Source organism: Mobula birostris, chromosome 2, assembly GCF_030028105.1.
Source record: "Mobula birostris isolate sMobBir1 chromosome 2, sMobBir1.hap1, whole genome shotgun sequence".
Taxonomy (NCBI): Eukaryota; Metazoa; Chordata; class Chondrichthyes; order Myliobatiformes; family Myliobatidae; genus Mobula; species Mobula birostris.
Window position 1 is genome coordinate 86918496 of NC_092371.1, and position 19007 is coordinate 86937502.

Consider the following 19007-nt stretch of genomic DNA (forward strand, 5'->3'; position numbering starts at 1 on the left):
GTTCAGCAGGTTAACCCTATACCCAACCAGCCATCGGCTCCCACCACGTGTAAACCGAAGCGCAGGCGTCGATGCTGGGCGGAAACCACGTGAACCGTGGATTATCATCGGACCCGCGCTGTCTAATCGGGTAATTCACAAGTCTGGTCACAGGAAAGTTCGTCTCAACCTCTTCTCGGACTAGAAAGATGAGGGTTCACCTCCGTGACTCCCGGCTGGGTCTGGAGCTGTGTGCCGCTTTGCACCTTCTGGCATTCTCTCCGGGCATCCCTGTCGCCCGGTAGCACAGCCGGGCTTTACCGAGCGCTGTGTGCAATAGCCATGCTATTTATTGGTTTCCTTTGGCACTGGGCGCCATGCGGTTGCTGCCAATGCACTGAGCAATCTCCAGCAAGGATGCGCATGCAGTGGGATCACACCGACCTCCGCCGGCTGCGCCGGGGCTGGGCAGAGGCAGGAAACCCCAGCGAGCAGTGGCTGCCCGGGGAGGAGAGGACAAGCCTGTCGCCCGCGCTCAGCGACACCTCCTCGTCCACCTTGTAGGAGATAGAGTTGAAGTAGACAGGGTTGGAATGAGCCCCGAAGGAGCCGGCGGGACTGTCGCCGCGCTGGGACCGATAGCACATACAGGAGCAGAGGGATTCAGCGTCCGAAACGGGTTCCTGTGGGCTCCCTCGACCGACCCCCGCCTCCGCTGCTATCAGTGGTATCAGGTTGCTCCTACTTCGGCTCGCCTCCCCCGGCAGCAGTGAGGCGCTCCTGCCCTGGGCGTCCTCTCCCACCGTCATAGCCAAGTGCTCCTTGTTGCTGGCACGCTCCTCCGCGTCCCTCTTCTCGTCCTCGGAGTTCATGGTGAGGAAGCGCAGGACCACCAGGTTGAGGAAGGCTCCGATCACTGTCAGGCCCACCAGGATGTACATGAAGCTGAACGCCACATAGGGGGGTCTCTTCTGCAAGGCCTCGTTATTCTGCAGGGCCACAAAGTCTCCGAAGCCGATGGTGGTGAGAGTGATGAAGCAGTAATAGTAAGCGTGGAAGAAGGTCCAGTCCTCAAAGTGGGCAAACGCCGCGGCGCCGATGCACAGCGTTCCTAGGCAGGAGAAGAAGCCCACCGTGACCATATTCTCCATAGATACCTCTGTGTTCTTCATTCCCAGACATCTCTTTATCCTCTTCAGCAGGTAGCGAACAAAGGTGTTCATCCTCTCGCCCAGACTCTGGAACATCACCAGCGTCAGCGGGATCCCCAGCACCGCGTAGAACATGCAGAAGGCTTTGCCGGCGTTAGTACCCGGGGCAGCGTGACCGTAACCTACACAGAGCAAAGACAAAAGACCGGGAGTTAAGCCAGCTCCAAAACTACCCAGCTGATTAATGTCAAGGATCAAGGATCAAAGTTCAAGTTCAAAATACATTTAGTACATGCATGTCACTATATATTACCTTGAAATTCATTTTCTTTCAGGCATTCACTGTAGAACAGAAGAAAATTAAATAAAATTGAGACAAAGTCTGGCAAATAACCAATGTGTAAAAGGAGATAAACTGCAAAAATAAATAAATAAATAATACTGAGAACATGAGTTGTGGGTCTTTGAAAGTGAAATCAATTTGGAGCTGAGTGAAGTTATCCACTCTGGTTCCAGGTTAAGAGGTAATAACTGCTCCTGAACCTGGTGGTGTGGGAACCCAGGTAGCTCCTTTCTGATGGCAGCAGTGAGAAGTGAATATAATCTGGATGGTGGGGGTCAGTGATGATGGATGTAGCTTTCTTGTGGCAGTGCTAGTAGATGTGCTGAAAGGTGGGGAGGGTTTTGCTGTGATGGATTGGGCTGTATCCACCACTTTTTGTTGGCTTTTCCAACAGTAAAAGTCAAAGTTGTAGGATCAGCTCATTCACCATACACATTTACATGTTTTTGGAATTTGCTGTGGTGTGTGCAGCAGATGATCAGCAAAACCTGTGGCACAACAGCAGCTATGTTTCATTAGGAGTTTGAGGGGCTTGACTTCATATGTCACAAAAGAGACTTGCTAATTTCTATAGATGTACCATGGAATGCATTCTAACTGGCTGCATCACTGTTTGGAATGGGATGGCTGCAGCACAGGATCAAAATAAGCTGTAAGGAGTGTTAAACTTAGTCATCATCATGGGCACTAGCCTCCGTAGTACCAGGACAAGTTCAAGAAGCGACACCTCAAAAAGGCGGCAGTCATCATTAGGGAACCCCAAGACCCAGGATATGCCCTGTTCTCTTTGCTACCATCAGGAAGGAGGTACAGAAGCCTGAAGGCACACACTCAACAATTCAGGAACAGCTTCTTCCCCTCTGCCATCGATTTCAGAATGGGCATTGAACCCATGAACACTACCTTACTATTTTTTTTGCATTACTTACTTAATTTAACTACAGTAATTCAAGTTTTTTTCCTCTATTATGTATTGCATTGTACTGCTGCCACAAAGTCAATAAATTTCATGACATTTGCCAGTGATATTAAACTTGATTCTGTGTTGGCGTGACATGCAACAAAAACACTCAGCAATTATAAAAAAAAATAAAGTTGGGGGTTAAAATACAATATGGAATGAAAAGTGTATAAATACATGGATACCAGCATGTACTTACAAGGTAAATGGCATGATAAACAGTGGTTTACAATGTTTAAAGTGCACTGACAGGTAGTAGATAGAAGGGGTGGGGAGGCTAATGAAAATGGTTGATCAGATTAACTGCCTGAGGGAAGAAACTTTTAAGATGGTGGGAAGTTTTTGTTTTAATAATCCTACAGTGCTTTCCAGAAGGAAGATTTTGGAAAAGGCAGTTTTCAGGGAGGTTAGTGTCTGCAATGATTTTCCCTGTCTGCTTCTTCTTCCTGGACAAATCATGGCTGAAGAACTGGTGCAGGGGGCAGAGGTTTAGATTTATGTATCATTGGGCTCTCTTCTGGGGAAGGGAGGGCCGGTACAAAAGGTTAGGGTTAGACTTGAGCCCGAGGGGTCCAATATCCTTGCGGGTAGGTTGACTTGACTTGAGGTGATCAGGAGAGTTTAAACTAATTTGGCAGGGGGATAGGAAATGGAGGTTAGTGCTGAGAAAGGGGTAGTTGGTTTGCAAACAGAGGCAATGTATAGTGAGACTCCTAGCAAGAACAGACTAATGAAAGGGCAAAATAGCAGCCAATGAGATAGCAATATCCATAGGTCAGCAGGTCCATTTCATGTCACAGAAATGTATACAATATACATCCTGAAATTCTTTTTCCTCACAAACATTCACAAAAACAGAGAAGTGCCCCAAAGAATGAATGATAGTTAAATGTTAGAACCCCAAACACCCCCCACCCAGCTTCCCCCTCCCACGGACAAGCAGCAGGGCAACCCCCCCCACCCCCAGAAATTCCAATGTAAAAGGCAGACAACATCGAAAAAGGGTGAATATTGGACTGAAGGTGTTATATTTGAAAATGTGCAGTATAGAGAATATGGTGGATGAACCTGCAGCACAGTTGCAGATTAGCATGTATGATGTTGTGAGCGTCACTGGCTGAAACAAGCTAATAACTGGGTACTTAACATCCAAGGATACACATTGTATCAGAAGGACGGGCAGGTAGGCAAAGGAGTTGCATTGCTTTGTTGGTAAAAATAAAATTAAATCCTTAGAAAGAGGTGACATAGGGTCAGAAGGTGTTGAATTGTTGAGAGTAAAACAAAGGAACTGCAAGGGTAAAAAGACTCTAATGGAAGTTATATACAGACCGCCAAAAGATGTATTCTACAAGTTGTAGTTGGAGATAGAAAATGCATGTCAAAAGGGCAATGTCACAATAGTCATGGGGGACTTCAGTACACAGGTAGATTGGGAAAACCAGGTTGGTGTTGGATCCCAATAGGGGGAGTCTGAAGAATGCTTACTAGATGGCTTTTTAGAGCAGCTTATGGTTCAGCCCACCAGGGGATCATCTGTTCTGGATTGGGTGTTGTGCAATAAACTGGGATTGATCAGAGAGCTTAAGGTAAAGGAACCTTAATCACAATTCTATCTCCTTTACATTAGCATTGGAGAGGGATAGGAACAGGCAAGTTAGGAAAGCATTTAATTGGAGTAAGGGGAAATATGAAGCTATCAGGCAGGAACTTGGAAGCACACATTGGGAACAGATGTTCTCAAGGAAATGTATGGAAGAAATGCGGCAAATGTACAGGGGATATTTGCGTGGCATTCTGCATAGGTACGTTCCAATGAGACGGAAAGGATGGTAGGGTACAGGAACTGTGGTGGGCAAAGGCTGTTGAACATCTAGTCAAGAAGAAAAGAAAAGCCTACGAAAGATTTGAAAAACTAAATAATAATAGAGATCTAGAAGATAATAAGGCTAGCAGGAAGGAGCTTAAGAATGAAATTAGGAGAGCCAGACGGGGTCATGAGAAGGCCTTGGCAGACAGGATTAAGGAAAACCCCAAGGCATTCTACAAGTATGTGAAGAGAAAGAGGATAAGATGTGAGAGAATAGGACCAATCAGGTGTGACAATGGAAAAGTGTGTATGGAACTGAAGGAGATAGCAGAGGTATTTAATGAATACTTTGCTTCAGTATTCACTATGGAAAAGGATCTTGGCGATTGTAGGGATGAATTACAGTGGACTGAAAAGCTTGAGCATATAGATATTAAGAAAGAGGATGTGTTGGAGCTTTTGGAAAGCATCAAGTTGGATAAGTCTCCGGGAATGGACGAGATATACCCCAGGCTACTATGGGAGGCAAGGGAGCAGATTGCTGAGCCTCTGGCAATGATCTTTGCATCATCAATAAGGAAGGGAGATGTTCTGGAAGATTGGAGGGTTGCAGATGTTGTTCCCTTATTCAAGAAAGGGAGTAGAGATAACCTAGGAAATGATAGACCAGTGAGTCTTAATTCAGTGGTTGGTAAGTTAATGTAAAAGATCCTGAGAGGCAGGATTTATGAACATTGGAGAGGCATAATATGATTAGGAATAGACAGCATGGCTTTGTCAAAGGCAGGTCATGCCTTACAAGCCTGATTGAATTCTTTGAGGATGTGACTAAACACGTTGATGAAGGTAGAGCAGTAGATGTAGTGTATATGGATTTCAGCAAGGCATTTAGTAAGGTACCCAATGTAAGGCTTATTGAGAAAGTAAGGAGGCATGCGATCCAAGGGGTCATTGCTTTGTGGATCCAGAATTAGTCTGCCTACAGAAGGCAAAGAGTGGTTGTAGATGGGTCATTTTCTGCATGTGGTCAGTGACCAGTGGTGTGCCTCAGGGATCTGTTCTGGGATCCCTTCTCTTTGTGATTTTTATAAATGACCTGGATGAGGAAGTGGAGGGATGGGTTAGTAAATTTGCTGATGACACAAAGGTTGGGGGTGTTGTGGATAGAGTGGAGGGCTGTCAGAGGTTACAGCGGGACATTGATAGGATGCAAAACTGGGCTAAGAAGTGGCAGATGGAGTTCAACCCAGGTAAGTGTGAGGTGGTTCATTTTGGTAAGTCAAATATGATGGCAGAATATAGTATTAATGGTAAGGCTCTTGGCAGTGTGGAGGATCAGAGGGATCTTGGGGTCAGAGTCCATAGGACACTCAAAGCTGCTATGCATGTTGATTCTGGTTAAGAAGGCATACAGTGCATTGGCCTTCACCAATCATGGGATTGAATTTAAGAGCCGAGAGGTAATGTTGCAGCTATATAGGACCCTGGTCAGACCCTACTTGGAGTACTGTGCTCAGTTCTAGTCACCTCACTACAGGAAGGATGTGGAAACCATAGAAAGGGTGCAGAGGAGATTTACAAGGATGTTGCCTGGATTGGGGAGCATGCCTTATGAGAATAGGTTGAGTGAACTTGGCCTTTTCTCCTTGGACCAACAGAGGATGAGAGGTAACCTGATAGAGGTGTATAAGATGATGAGAGACATTGATCGTGTAGATAATGAGAGGCTTTTCTCCAGGGCTGAAATGGCTAACACGAGAGGGCACAGTTTTAAGGTGCTTGGAAATAGATACAGAGGAGATGTCAGGGGTTCTTTTAAGCAGAGAGTGCTGAGTGCATGGAATGGGCTGCCGGCGACGGTGGTGGAGGCAGATACAATAGGGTCTTTTAAGAGACTCCTGGATAGGTACATGGAGCTTAGAAAAATAGAGAGCTATGGGCAATCCTGGGTAATTTCTAAAGTAGGGACATGTTCAGCACAGCATTGTGGGCCAAAGGGCCTGTACTGTGCTGTAGGTTTTCTATGTTTCTGTGATGGCATTGTACAGTGCCAGTCTATGATGGCTGTTTAGAGTGCCAGATTATGATGGCTGTGTAGAGTGCCAGTCTATGATTGTTGTGTAGAGTGTCAGTCTATGATGGCTGTATTGATTACCAGTCTATGATAGCTCTGTAGAGTGCCCGTCTATGATGGCTGTGTAGAGTGGTAGGCTAGGATGGCTGTGTAGAGTGCCCATCTGTGTTGACAGTGTTGAGTGCCAGTCTATGGTGGCAGTGTAGAGTAGCAAACTGTGATGGCTGTGTAAAGTGCCAGACTACGATAGCAGTATAGTGCAGTGTCTATAATTCAGTGTAGAGTGCCAGTCTATGATGCCTGTGTATAGAGCACTCTCTGATTCAGAGTAGAATACCATTCTATGATGGCTGTGTAGACTGGCAGACTATGGTGGCAGAGTGCCAGTCTATGATGGCTGTGTAGTGTACCAGTCTATGAGACCTGTGTAGAATACCAGTCTATGATGGGGTGGAGTGCCAGTTTATGTTGGCTGTGTAGAGTACCAAACAATGATAGCAGTGTAGAGTGCTTGTTTAAATTGGCTGTGTAGAGTGGCAGTTTGTGATGGCTGTGTAAAGTGCCAGCCTATGATGGCAATGTAGAGTGTCAGTATATGATGGCAGTGTAAAGTGCCAAACAATGATGGATGTTTAGGATGCCAGACTATGTGGCTGTGTAGAGTGCCAGTCTATGATTGCCATGTGAAGTGCCAGTCTATGATGGCAGTGTAGAATGCCATCTCTGATTCAGTGTAGAGTGCCAGTCTATGATGGCTATGCAGACTGACAGACTGTGATGACAGTGTAGAGGGTCAGTCTCTGATGGTGGTGTAGATTGCCAGACTCTTGTGGTGGTGCAGAGTGCCTGTGTATGATCGCAGGGTAGTGTGACATCTGTGATGGCAGTGTAGAGTGCCAGTCTATGACATCTGTGTAGAGTGCCCGTTTATGATGACAGTGAGGAGTGGCAGACTGTGATGGCAATGTAGCATGGCAGACTGTGATGGCCATGTAGAGTGCCAGTCTATGATGGTGGTGTAGAGTGCCAGACTATGATGGAAGTGTAGAGTGCCAGTCTATAATACCTGTGTAGAGTGCCAGTCTATGACGGCTATGTGCAGTGCCACTCTATGATGGCAGTATATATTGCCAGTCTATGATGACTGTGTAGAGTGGCAGACTATGATGACAGTGTAGAGTGACAGTGTAGAGTGGCAGTCTATGATGCTGTGTAGAGTGCCCATCAATGATGGCAGTGAGAAGTGGCAGACTATGATATTGGTGTAGAGTACCAGACCATTATGGCCGTGTAAAGTGCCAGTCTCTGATGGCAGTGTAGCATGCCAGTCTATGATGGTAGTGTAGAGTGCCAGACTAAGATGGCCATTTAGACTGCCAGTCTTTGATTCCTATGTAGAGTGCCAGTCTATGATGGCTGTGAGGTGTACTAGTTTTTCATGCCAGTGGAGAGTGCCAGTCTTGATCCAGTGATGCTGGCTCACATAAAATGATTCTTGAATCTTCACCGTGTGCTTCCAACTGAGGCAGAGAGATATACAAGGCATCTGATAAGATATCAGAGTTTATTCACACCAAGAAGAGGGATTCATTTACAACCTGAGATATTCTATTGGTGAAGCACTGACTTAAACAACCAGAGATGCTGAGCAGAGTTGCTATGGCACCTGCTTTTGGATTTTGCGAGATCAAAGTCTATTTGAAGTGGAGGTTAATGCATTATTTTTAACACACTGAAGCAGTAATTGAACGGGTGATTGTAACATAAATATTACTATAAGCATATGATAACTTGGAGCATGGTGGCTGGATTTACCTATTTTTTACCTATTTGTTTTGGCAGATCCTCCCAAGACAGATGTTCTGTTTAATAATGGTGAAAAGTGGCCATAGGCTGCATGTTATCAGCTGTACTGAGTATACTGTGTACTGTGTATACTTTTGATGCTCCACATTGTTGTGGGAATTCTAATGTCCACCCTGCCCCCATATAAAAATTGTAACACTCTTGTGTTCCAGTTTGGAATGGCATTAAGTTGATCTACACCCAGAAACATACCCCACTAGTTGGTCTACACACAGAAACATACCCACAAGTTAGTCTACACCAGAAACATACCCACAAGTTACTCTACACCCAGAAACATACCTCACAGGTAGGTCTATACCCAGAAACATACCCACAAGTTGGTCTACACCCAGAAACATACCCCACTAGTTGGTCTACACCCAGAAACATACCCACAAGTTGGTCTACACCCAGAAACATACCTCACAGGTTGGTTTACACCCAGAAACATAACCACAAGTTGGTCTACACCCAGAAACATACCTCACAGGTTGGACTACACACAGAAACCTACCCCACTAGTTGATCTCCACCCAGAAACACACACCACTATTTGGTCTACACCCAGAAACATACCCCAAGAAGTTGGTCTACACCCAGAAACATACCTCACAGGTTGGTCTATACCCAGAAACATACCCATAAGTTGGTCTACACCCAGAAACATACCCTACGAGTTGGTCTACACCCAGAAACATACCCCCACAAGTTGGTCTACACCCAGAAACGTACCTCACAGGTTGGTCTATACCCAGAAACATACTCATAATTTGGTCTGCACCCAGAAACATACCCCACTAGTTGGTCTACACCCAGAAACATACCCACAAGTTGGTCTACACCCAGAAACATACCTCACAGGTTGGTTTACACACAGAAACCTACCCCACTAGTTGGTCTACACCCAGAAACCTACCCCACTAGTTGGTCTACACCCAGAAGCATACCTCCACAAGTTGGTCTACACCCAGAGACATACCTCACAGGTTGGTCTATACCCAGAAACATACCCATAATTTAGTCTACACCCAGAAACATACCCCACAAGTTAGTCTATACCCAGAAACTTACCCACAAGTTGGTCTACACCCAGAAACGTACCCCACAAGTTGGTCTACACACAGAAACCTACCCCACTAGTTGATCTACACCCAAAAACATACGTTCAGAGGTTGGTCTACACCCAGAAACATACCCATAAGTTAGTCTACACCCAGAAATATATCCTCACAGGCTGGTCTACATCCAGAAACATACTCATAAGTTAGTCTACAGCCAGAAACAGGCCGGTGAAGTTGAAAGATGGTTCACCTTTCATGTTGAAGATCAATGTTGTCAAATCCAGAGGTGGAGGCCTGAAGGACTGTGTATTTGGAAGTTGGAGGTCCGATGCCTGTGTGTTAGTGTTTTGTGTGTGTGTAGGTTGGTATCTTTTTGCTGTGTATGTGTTAGTGTGTTAGTGTCTGTGCGTGTGGTGGTGTGTGTGGTCATGTGTTGTGTGTTGTGTGCTAGAGTCTGTGTGTGTCATGAGTGTATTAGTGTCTGTGTGTGTGTATTTTGTGTGTATGTGTTAGTGTCTGTATGTTATGTATATATGTGTTAGTGTCTGTATATTGTGTGTGTGTGTGTGTGTGTGTGTGTGTGTGTGTGTGTGTGTGTGTAGGTGGGTGAATGAGTGGGTAGGAACGGGGCTTGTTTTGCTGTTGTAGTTGGTGGTGTTGTTGTTGCTGTTTGCATTGTTCTCCTGAGCTTTGTGGGGATTCTATGTTGGTACCAGAATGAGAGCACCAGGTTTAGTGCTTCATTCTTGGCTTTGGAAGGATCTCTGGATCACAGAATCACCAGGATCTAACACTGCGACTGTATTCCAGGTTTTTGCCTGTTGTGCTATTCATATCATGATGTCTCTGACAAGTGAGAACACTTCCTGCTGTGAGGAATCGAGTCACATCATTGAGCCCAACTCTCTTGTAAGACAGCATCTTCAAGTCAGGGTTTCTGTTTGACTTCCCTTTGTCAATCACTTCAAAGTCATCTGTGGACCAGTTTCACTGGCTAAGATCTCTCACACAACAGATTATGCTGTTCCTATTCTGGCTGGGACAACCTTAGTGAAGTAACACACACAAAATGCCAGAGGAAGACAGCAGGTCAGGCAGCATCTATGGAGGGGGATATACAGTCAATGTTTCGGGCCCAGACTCTTCATCAGGACTGGAAAGGAAGGGGGAAGGAGCCAGAGTAAGAAGATGGCATACCAGCAGGAGTACAAGCTGGCATGTGGCAGCCTGAATGGGGAATGGAAAGAGAAAGCTGGAGGGGTGGGGGTGGAGAAATGACTGGAAGTCAGGTCAATTGATGTTCATGTCATTAGGCTGGAGGCTACCCAAACAGAATATGATGAGTTAGCCTTTTCTCAGTAACGTGTCCATGTATTTACAACTTGCTAATCAGCAAGTATCTCCGCTGCACCCTGGAGATTTATTTGTTAAAGCCATCCTGGGAAGACTATTAAATCTATTATGAGGAAAGTTAAAAACCTTCATAGGTGATACAAAAGTGTGCTGGCAGCAACACCGGGTAATGTAGCCTACATTGTAGCACACACTTTTCAGGAGAGGCTGGTGCTACAGATGTGATCAGGAGGATCATAATTACTTCTAAGAAATAGAGTCCCACAGTCATATAGCACAGAAACAGGTCCTTCAGCCCATCTGTCCATGTTAACCACGGTACTTATCTATACTGATTCCATTTATACATGTTTGGTCCTTAGTGACTCAAGAGTTTGCATTCAGATGCTTCCTAAATGTTGCGAAGGTCTCTGACCCCTCCACCTTCTCTGGCCTTCCCTATTGCAGCTGCTCTGCCTGTGACCACAGGAAACAGCAGGGAGTTGTGGACACAGCAGAAAATCCAGCTGTGGGCTCTGTCTATTGTTTTCCCTGCCTCGGAAAAGCAGCCTGCATAACCAACATCCCACCCACCCTGGACATTCTCCCTTCTCCCATTGAGTAGGAGATACAAATCAGTAAGCACATACCACTGGGCTCAAGGACAGCATCTCCCTCATGTTATAAGACTACTCGATGGACTCCTAGTACGATAAGATGGACTCTTCACTTCATAATCTGCCTCATTATGGTACCTTATTGTCAGGCCTGCACTGCACTTTCTCTGTCACTGTAATACTTTATTTTACACCTATTATTGTGCAGCTCAATGTGCTGCTGTGATGAAGTGGTCCGTATGGAAAGTGTGCAAGATGAAGACAGGGCAGCGGTCAAAGGGAATTACTCAAGCTGGTGATGTTCTGCTGGGACCTCTGGTGTTTGTGATGTATATAACTGACCTGGATGAAAATGTAGGTGGATGGATTAGTAAATCTGCGGATGATACAAAGATTGGTGAAGTTGTGGATAGTGTAAGACTGGCAAAGAATGCAAGCATCATATAGATCAGTTGCAGGTATTGGCAGAGAAATGGAGTTTAACCCAGATAAATGTGAGGTGTTGCACCTCAGTGGGGAAAATACAAAGAGACAGTACACTGTTAGAGGCAAGGTCCTTAACAGTGTTGCTGAGCAGAGGGATCTTGGGGTTCAAGTTCATAACTCCTTGAAAGTGGCTACACAGGTCAATAAGGTGGTTAAGAAGGCTTATGGAATGCTTGTTTTTATTATTCGAGGCACTGAGTTCAAGAATCAAGAAGTTATGTTGCAACTTTATAAAACTCTGGTTAGGCCACATCTGGAGAATTGTGTACAGTTCTGGTCGCCCACTACAGGAAGGATGTCGAGGCTTTGGAGAGGGTGCAGGAGAGGTTTACCAGGATGCTGCCTGCTTTAGAGGGCATGTGTTTTTATGAGAAGCTGGGTAAACTTGGGGTGCTTGCTTTGGAGCAACAGAGACTGAGGGAAGATCTGACAGGGGATTATGAGTGTTCCACCGAGATGCAGCACAGAGCGTCATAGCAAGTCATTCATGCCTGTGGCCATCAAACTTTACAACTCCTCCCTTGGAGGGTCAGACGCCCTGAGCCAATAGGCTGGTCCTGGACTTATTTCATAATTTACTGGCATAATTTACATATTACTATTTGACTATTTATGGTTCTATTACTATTTAATTATTTATGGTGCAACTGTAATGAAAACCAATTTCCCCCGGGATCAATAAAGTATGACTATGACTATGACTATGACTATGAGAGGCATAGATAGAGTAGACAGGAAGTATCTTTTTTCCCAGATAGAAATGTCTAATACTAGAGGGTATGCATTGGAGGTGAGAGGGGGTAGGTTCAAAGAGGATGTGAGGGGTAAGTTTTTTTTAGCAGAGAGTGTTGGATGCCTGGAATGTGCTGCCTGGTATCGTGGTAGAGGCAAATACATTAGAGGCTTTTAAGAGACATTTAGATAGGCACATGGATGTGAGGAAGATGGAGGGATATGGATATTACATAGGTAGGGGGATAAATTTTTGGATTTTTTGTTGGCTTGACATAACATTGTGGGCCAAGGGGCCTGTGTCATGTTCTGGTCCGTGAAGTCTGGATTCCGGTTCATAGTCCGGTCCATCGTTCCTTATTCCAGGTTTTCTGGTTTTCCCTTCTTTCTGTTGGGTGCTCTAATTGAGGCAGCTGATTCACATTTTGGGCTGACTACATAAATAGCTCCTTGGGTCAGCTTTAGTGGCTGGATTGTTCCTGTTCAAACCCTCTGCCTGAATCCCTTCTCTGCCTTTTCCTCCTGAAGTCTTGCCCCACCTGGAGCCTTGCCAACCTTTGCCTGCACTGCCGTCAAGTTCAACTGCTGGAGCAAGATAAGGAAGTGTCTATAACAACAGGAATTCTACAGATGCTGGTGAACGCTGCAGGCCAGGCAGCATCTCTAGGAAGAGGTACAGTTGATGTTTCAGGCTGAGACCCTTTGAAGGAAGTGTCTATTGTTGTTTTGAACTGTCTCTGTGTCCATGCTTTCATTAGGTAGGTTTGGCTGTTTGTCATTCCCTAGTGTTGGGAACTGTCTCTGTGTCCACGCCTTTGCTAGGTAGGTTTGGCTGTTTCCTGCTACCTTGAGTGGAGATCTGCCTCTCAGCGTTCTGTGCATGAGTCCTGGCCCTACATCCTGGTCCTGGTTCTGTGTTCCATGTCCCCATGTTCCTGTCTCTCAAGTCCAAGGCTTTGTGTTCCCATGCTCAAGACCAAGGCTCTGTATTCATATCCTCCCCAAGACCAAGGCTCTGTGTTCTGTGTTCCTGTCATCCTTGTCCAAGGCTCCGAGTATCTAGTCCTTGTCCAAGGCTCCAAGGTTCCTGTCTCCCAAGACCAAGTCACGTCTTCATCTAGTTCTGGAGTCCGAGCCCAAGTCAAGACCCAGGTTCTGGGTCCTTGCCCAGTCTCTGGCTCGAAGTCCATACCCAAGCCTCGTCACATCCTCGCCTCGGGGAACCCAAGCTTCGTCACGTCCTCGCCTCAGGGAACCCAAGCCATGTCCAGTCCTGTAGCCACGTCATGTCCTCGCCTAGTTCCGGGGTCTGAGCCCGAGTCAAGACCCAGATTCTGGGTCCTTGTCCAGGCTCTGGCTTGGAGTCCAAGCCCAGGCTCCTGGTTCCCAGTTCCTTGTCCTGGTCCTGCTTGCCTCACCAATGTCCTAGCCCAAGTCTGTGTTCTCGTCCCAGCTCCTAGTCTGCATCCAGTCACATCCTTAACTCTTGTCCTGTCCTGTTCCTCGTAAATTCAGTGTCTGTGTCTTGCATTTGGATCTGCTCCCAACCACTCCTCTCCCCCCCCCCCACCCCCCATGACAGCCTGTTCCTGTGCTGTTCTGTTCTATTCTATGTTTTATGTTCCAGAAACTAGTGAGGAGAGACTGCCTGTGATCACCGGTGGGATCGTTCAGTACTGGAGAGGGGAGACTGCTTTCTGATCACTGGTGGGATTGCTCTGAAACTGGAGAGGGGAGACTGCTTTCTGATCACTGGTGGGATTGCTCTGAAACTGGAGAGGGGAGACTGCTTTCTGATCACTGGTGGGATTGCTCAGTACTGGAGAGGGAAGCCTGTATGGCCTGCCGCTGTGCCTGAAGAATGTTACCCAGGTTTTCAGCATTTCGGACTTGGACTTGGACTATGGACAATGGACTTTTTCATTTTTTTTTATAATCTGTTTATTTTACCTGATCTTTCCTGTTTTTTATTTGTACGGGGTGGGGGGGAGAGGTGTTTGAGGTTGAAGTGCATGTTCTGTTTTTATTCATAGAACATGAGTGCAGCTCCATCAATACTCAAGAAGCTGGACACAATCCAGTACAAGGCAGCCCACTTGATTGGTACCCCTCCCACAAGCATCCAATCCCTCCACCATCGATGAACCGTTACAGCAGTATGTACTACCTACAAGATGCACTGCAACAACACACCAAACTTCCTAAGGCAACACCTTCCAGACCCACAACCAATTCCATCTAGAAGGACAAGAACGGCAGATACCGGGGAACACCACCACTTGGAAATCCCCCTCCAAGTCACTCACTATCCCGACTTGGAAACATATCACAGTTCCTTCACTGTCGCTGGGTCAAAATCATGGAATTCCCACCCTAATAGCATTGTGTACCTACACCTCAGGGACTGCAGTGGTTCAGGAAGGCAGCTCATCACCACCGTCTCAAGGGCAACTACAGATGGGCAATAAATGCTGGCTTAGCTAGCAACATCCACATCCCGTAAGTGAAAAAATAAAAAAATAACATACAACATAGGATATATAAATCAACAGCACCTTACAGGGCCTTCAGCCCACAATGTCGTGCTGACCTGTACCTACTCTAGAAACTGCCTCAAATTACCCTGCCTCATAGCCCCCTATTTTTCTAAGCTCCATGTACCTATTTAAGAGTCTATTTAAAACAAAAACCCTGTTGTATCTGCCTCCACCACCGTCGCTGGCAGTGCATTCCACACACCCACAACTCTGTGTGAAAAGCTTACTTCTGACATTCCACCCCCCCCCCCCCCCCCCCCGGTACCTACTTCTAAGTGCTTTAAAAACAATGCCTCCTTATGTTAGCCTTTTCAGCTCTGGGAAAAAGCCTCTGACTATCCACATGATCAACGCCTCTCATCATCTCTATCAGGTCACCTCTCATCCTCCATCGCCCCAGGAGAAAAGGCCGAGTTCACTCAACCTATTCTCATAAGGCATACTCCCCAATCCAGGCAACATCCTTGTAAATCTCCTCTGCACTCTCCCTACAGTATCCACATCCTTCCTGTAGTGAGGCGACCAGAAATGAACACAATACTCCCAGTGGGGATCAGATCCTACTGGCTGTTGAGGGTGTAGCAGTGTTTTTATAGGTGCTCCTACTCTTTTTAATTTACTGCTTCCAACTTGTTTTGAAAACTTACTTTTAAACGTATTACTGCTTTATAATGAGTCGTGCTAAAGCTACTAAGAAAGAAGAGAACCCTCCGGTAACTTTGGAATCTATTTTAGTGACACTTCGGCAACATAAAAATGAACTTTCAGAGGAGTTACAGCAACTCAGCGCTGAATTTAAAAGGATGGATGGAAAATTGGATCAGAAAATTCTATTCAAAAATCTTTAAGTGAACACGATAAATGGATAAAAGAGAATGAAGATATTTTGTTGACGTTCAATGCGAAGATTGATGACCTGGAACAGATCTGTGATAAACAGTTAAAGGCTAATGAAATATTAAGACAGAAGATTATTGACTTAGAAAATGGAAATAGAAGAAGTAATCTACGTGTTCAGGGTTTTAAAGAGTCATTGAAAGGCAATCAGCCTTCGGAATTTTTTGCAAACCTTTTGGCTAATTTATTTCTGAATATTTTAAAATCTCCACCTAAAATAGACCGAACTCACAGATCGCCTGTACCAAGACCTCCTCCAGGAGGATGACCCTGTTCAGTGATAATTTGTCTTCACGGCTTTCAAACAAAGGAACTTTTAATTTGTGAAGCTCATCGAAAAGATATGAAGACCAAAAGTTCAGAATTGTGGAAGATTTTTCACCCGAGGTGTTGAATGAATGCTTCAAGTTTTAAAAAGTCATGTCTGAGCTGTATAATAAAGGTTTTAAACCGTCTCTTCGATAACCTGCTCGTTTTAGAATCATTTTGAAAATTGGTTCTCAGAGATGGTTTCGCTCGACTGAAGAGGTGCAGGACTTCTTGAGTGCCGAATCAGTCTCAGAGGTTTAACTGTTCGGTAATTCTTTACACAAATTTATGTTGTGTCCGCTTGATGGACTTTTTGTTTTAGAATCAGCAGTCTAACTTCATTATTTTCTTTTATGAACAATTATTTTTAACTTTTGGTATACCTTCCTATCTAATTTTGTACTTTTATTTCCTTGTTTAGAAAATTAAAGATTTAGTATTAGTAAGTTTTCTTTGAATTAATATTTTCTCAGTTAATGTTTTGAACTTTCATATTTATTTCTAATATTTTTATACTATAATTTGAGGTTTTTTTAATATGTTTAATTGTGCTCTGTTTTTCTGTTGTGTCTTGTTGGAATGCAGTTTTACCTTGAAAATTTTTTTTTTGGAGCTCAGCAAGTAGATTGATTTGGGAGGGATGGTAGATTTAGCTGCCGACTGCCCTTTGGTCGATTTTCCCTCTTTGGGTGGGGGGTGGGGGTGGTTTTCTTTTTTTTTTAAATCAGCTGTTTGGTTCTCTTAGCTTCATTCATTGCTTGGTTACTTTTTCTTAAAGTTCATGGTTTGGATTTAATCAAATCAAATTTAATTTAATCAAAGTCCAGCAGTTTTTATTCAAACATCTCCTTTAAGCAATATTTAAAATGGACCATATTTTTAGTTTACTTAGATTTAATGTGGAAGGATTAAACCATCCAGTGAAACGTAATAAGATATTTAATTATATTAAGAAATTGAAAGTCTCAATTCTTTTTTACAAGAAACACATGTACGTAAATGTGATCATTTACGTCTTTTCAGCCGTTGGAAGGGTTTGTCTTTCCATTCCAACTTTCAGGCTAAGGCAAGAGGAGTTTAGATTCTTATACGCAATTCAGTTTCTTTTGTTCAACATAATATAGTATCTGATACCAATGGGTGTTTTGTTATAATCTCAGGGAAATTAGATAATAAGTTAATGATTGTTGCTAATTTGTATGCCCCAAATATATTTTTGAATGTTTTTTTTTCACTTTTACCAGATTTAAGTTTATGTTCTTTGGTTTTAGGAGGAGACTTCAACTGTTGTTTAGATCCTGTTTTAGATCATTCTTCTTCTAAACGATTGACATGTAGTAGATCTGTCTCCTTTATCCAATCTTTTCTATTGTTGATGTTTGGCACTTTTTGCATCCAACAGATAGAGTACTCATTTTTTTTTCCTCATGTTCATCATACGTATTCCAGGATTGATTTTTTTTTTTTTTTTTGTTGATAGCGAATTGATTCCATTAGTTTGATCCTGCGAATATAAAGAAATTGCTGTTTCAGATCATGCTCCTGTTTTTTTATCTTTAAATCTTCCAGGTGTCTTCTGAATAAACAGATTCTGGCATTTTAATCCAATTCTGTTATTGGATAAGGATTTTTTTTAATTTTTGGAGAGACAAATTACTTTTTTTTTTTGAAGAGAATATGCTAGAAGAGAATATGCTAGAAGAGACTTCTAGTGTTATTTTATGGGATCTTTTTAAGGCTCCTATTAGAGGACAAATTATTTCTTTTACCGCAAGTGTTAAGAAAAAAGCTAATAAGGAGAGAATTGAATTAGTCAATCAGTTAAAATGATTAGACCAAAAATATGTTTTGGCTCCAGATCATGTTTTATATAAAAGACATGTTGAAATTAAAACTAAATACGATCTGCTTTTAACTTATCCAATTGAAACTCAACTTTTAAAAGATAAAAGTCAGTTTTATGTTCATGGAGATACAACAGGTAAACTACTGGCTAGCCAATTAAAAACCTTTATAGTTAAATGCCAAATTAAAGAAATTTGTAAAGATAATGGTGATAAAACATCTGATCATTTAGAAATAAACAATACTTTCAGAGAATTCTATTCTAAACTTTATAGTTCTGATCCTCCTAAAGATAATACTGTAATGAATAATTTCTTAGGTTGATTAAACATTCCTACACTTTCTGATGATAATTGAAAATTGCTGGATCAACCCATTTCTTACGAGGAAATTGCCGAGGTTGTTCACTCTTTGCACTTGGGGAAGGCTTCGGGTCCTGATGGATTTTCTGGAGAGTTTTATAACGCTTTTTCCTCTTTGCTTATACCTCACTTATATTCAATCCTTTCAGACTCTTTTAAATTAGGTAGGTTGCCACAATCTTTTTATGAAGCCTCTATTTCACTTATTCTGAAAAAGAATAAGGATCCTACTGAATGTTTTTCTTATAGACCAATTTCCTTACTTAATGTTGATACTAAAATTTTATCTAAACTTTTGACTCGTAGGATTGAAAAAATTTTGCCGTCTATTATTTCTGATGATCAGGCTGGATTTATCAAAAATCGATACTCGCACTTTAATATTCATTGTTTATTGAATGTTATTTATTCTCCTTCTAAAGAGATACCAGAATGTGTGATATCCTTAGATGCTGAGAAAGCCTTTGATTGGGTTGAATGGAATTATTTATTTAAAACTATAGAAAAATTTAACTTTGGGCCCGATTTTATTCAATGGATTAAATTACTTTATTTATCTCTCTCTGCTCAGGTTCCTACTAACTCTCAGAATTCTAAACCATTTAAACTTCATCATGGAACCAGACAAGGTTGTCCTTTGAGTCCTTTGCTTTTTGATTTGGT

At 43.5% G+C, this 19007-nt stretch overlaps 1 protein-coding gene across 1 annotated transcript in view; it reads right to left on the bottom strand.

The window, feature by feature from the left end:
* Nucleotides 1-413: 413 nt before the first annotated feature.
* Nucleotides 414-19007, bottom strand: part of LOC140210702 (potassium channel subfamily K member 9-like) — a 59360-nt gene continuing 40766 nt past the window's right edge. Inside the window, exon 2 of the mRNA XM_072279910.1 lies at nucleotides 414-1312. Within this exon, the coding sequence (XP_072136011.1) occupies nucleotides 414-1312 (899 nt within the window). The remainder of the gene's footprint in view (nucleotides 1313-19007) is intronic.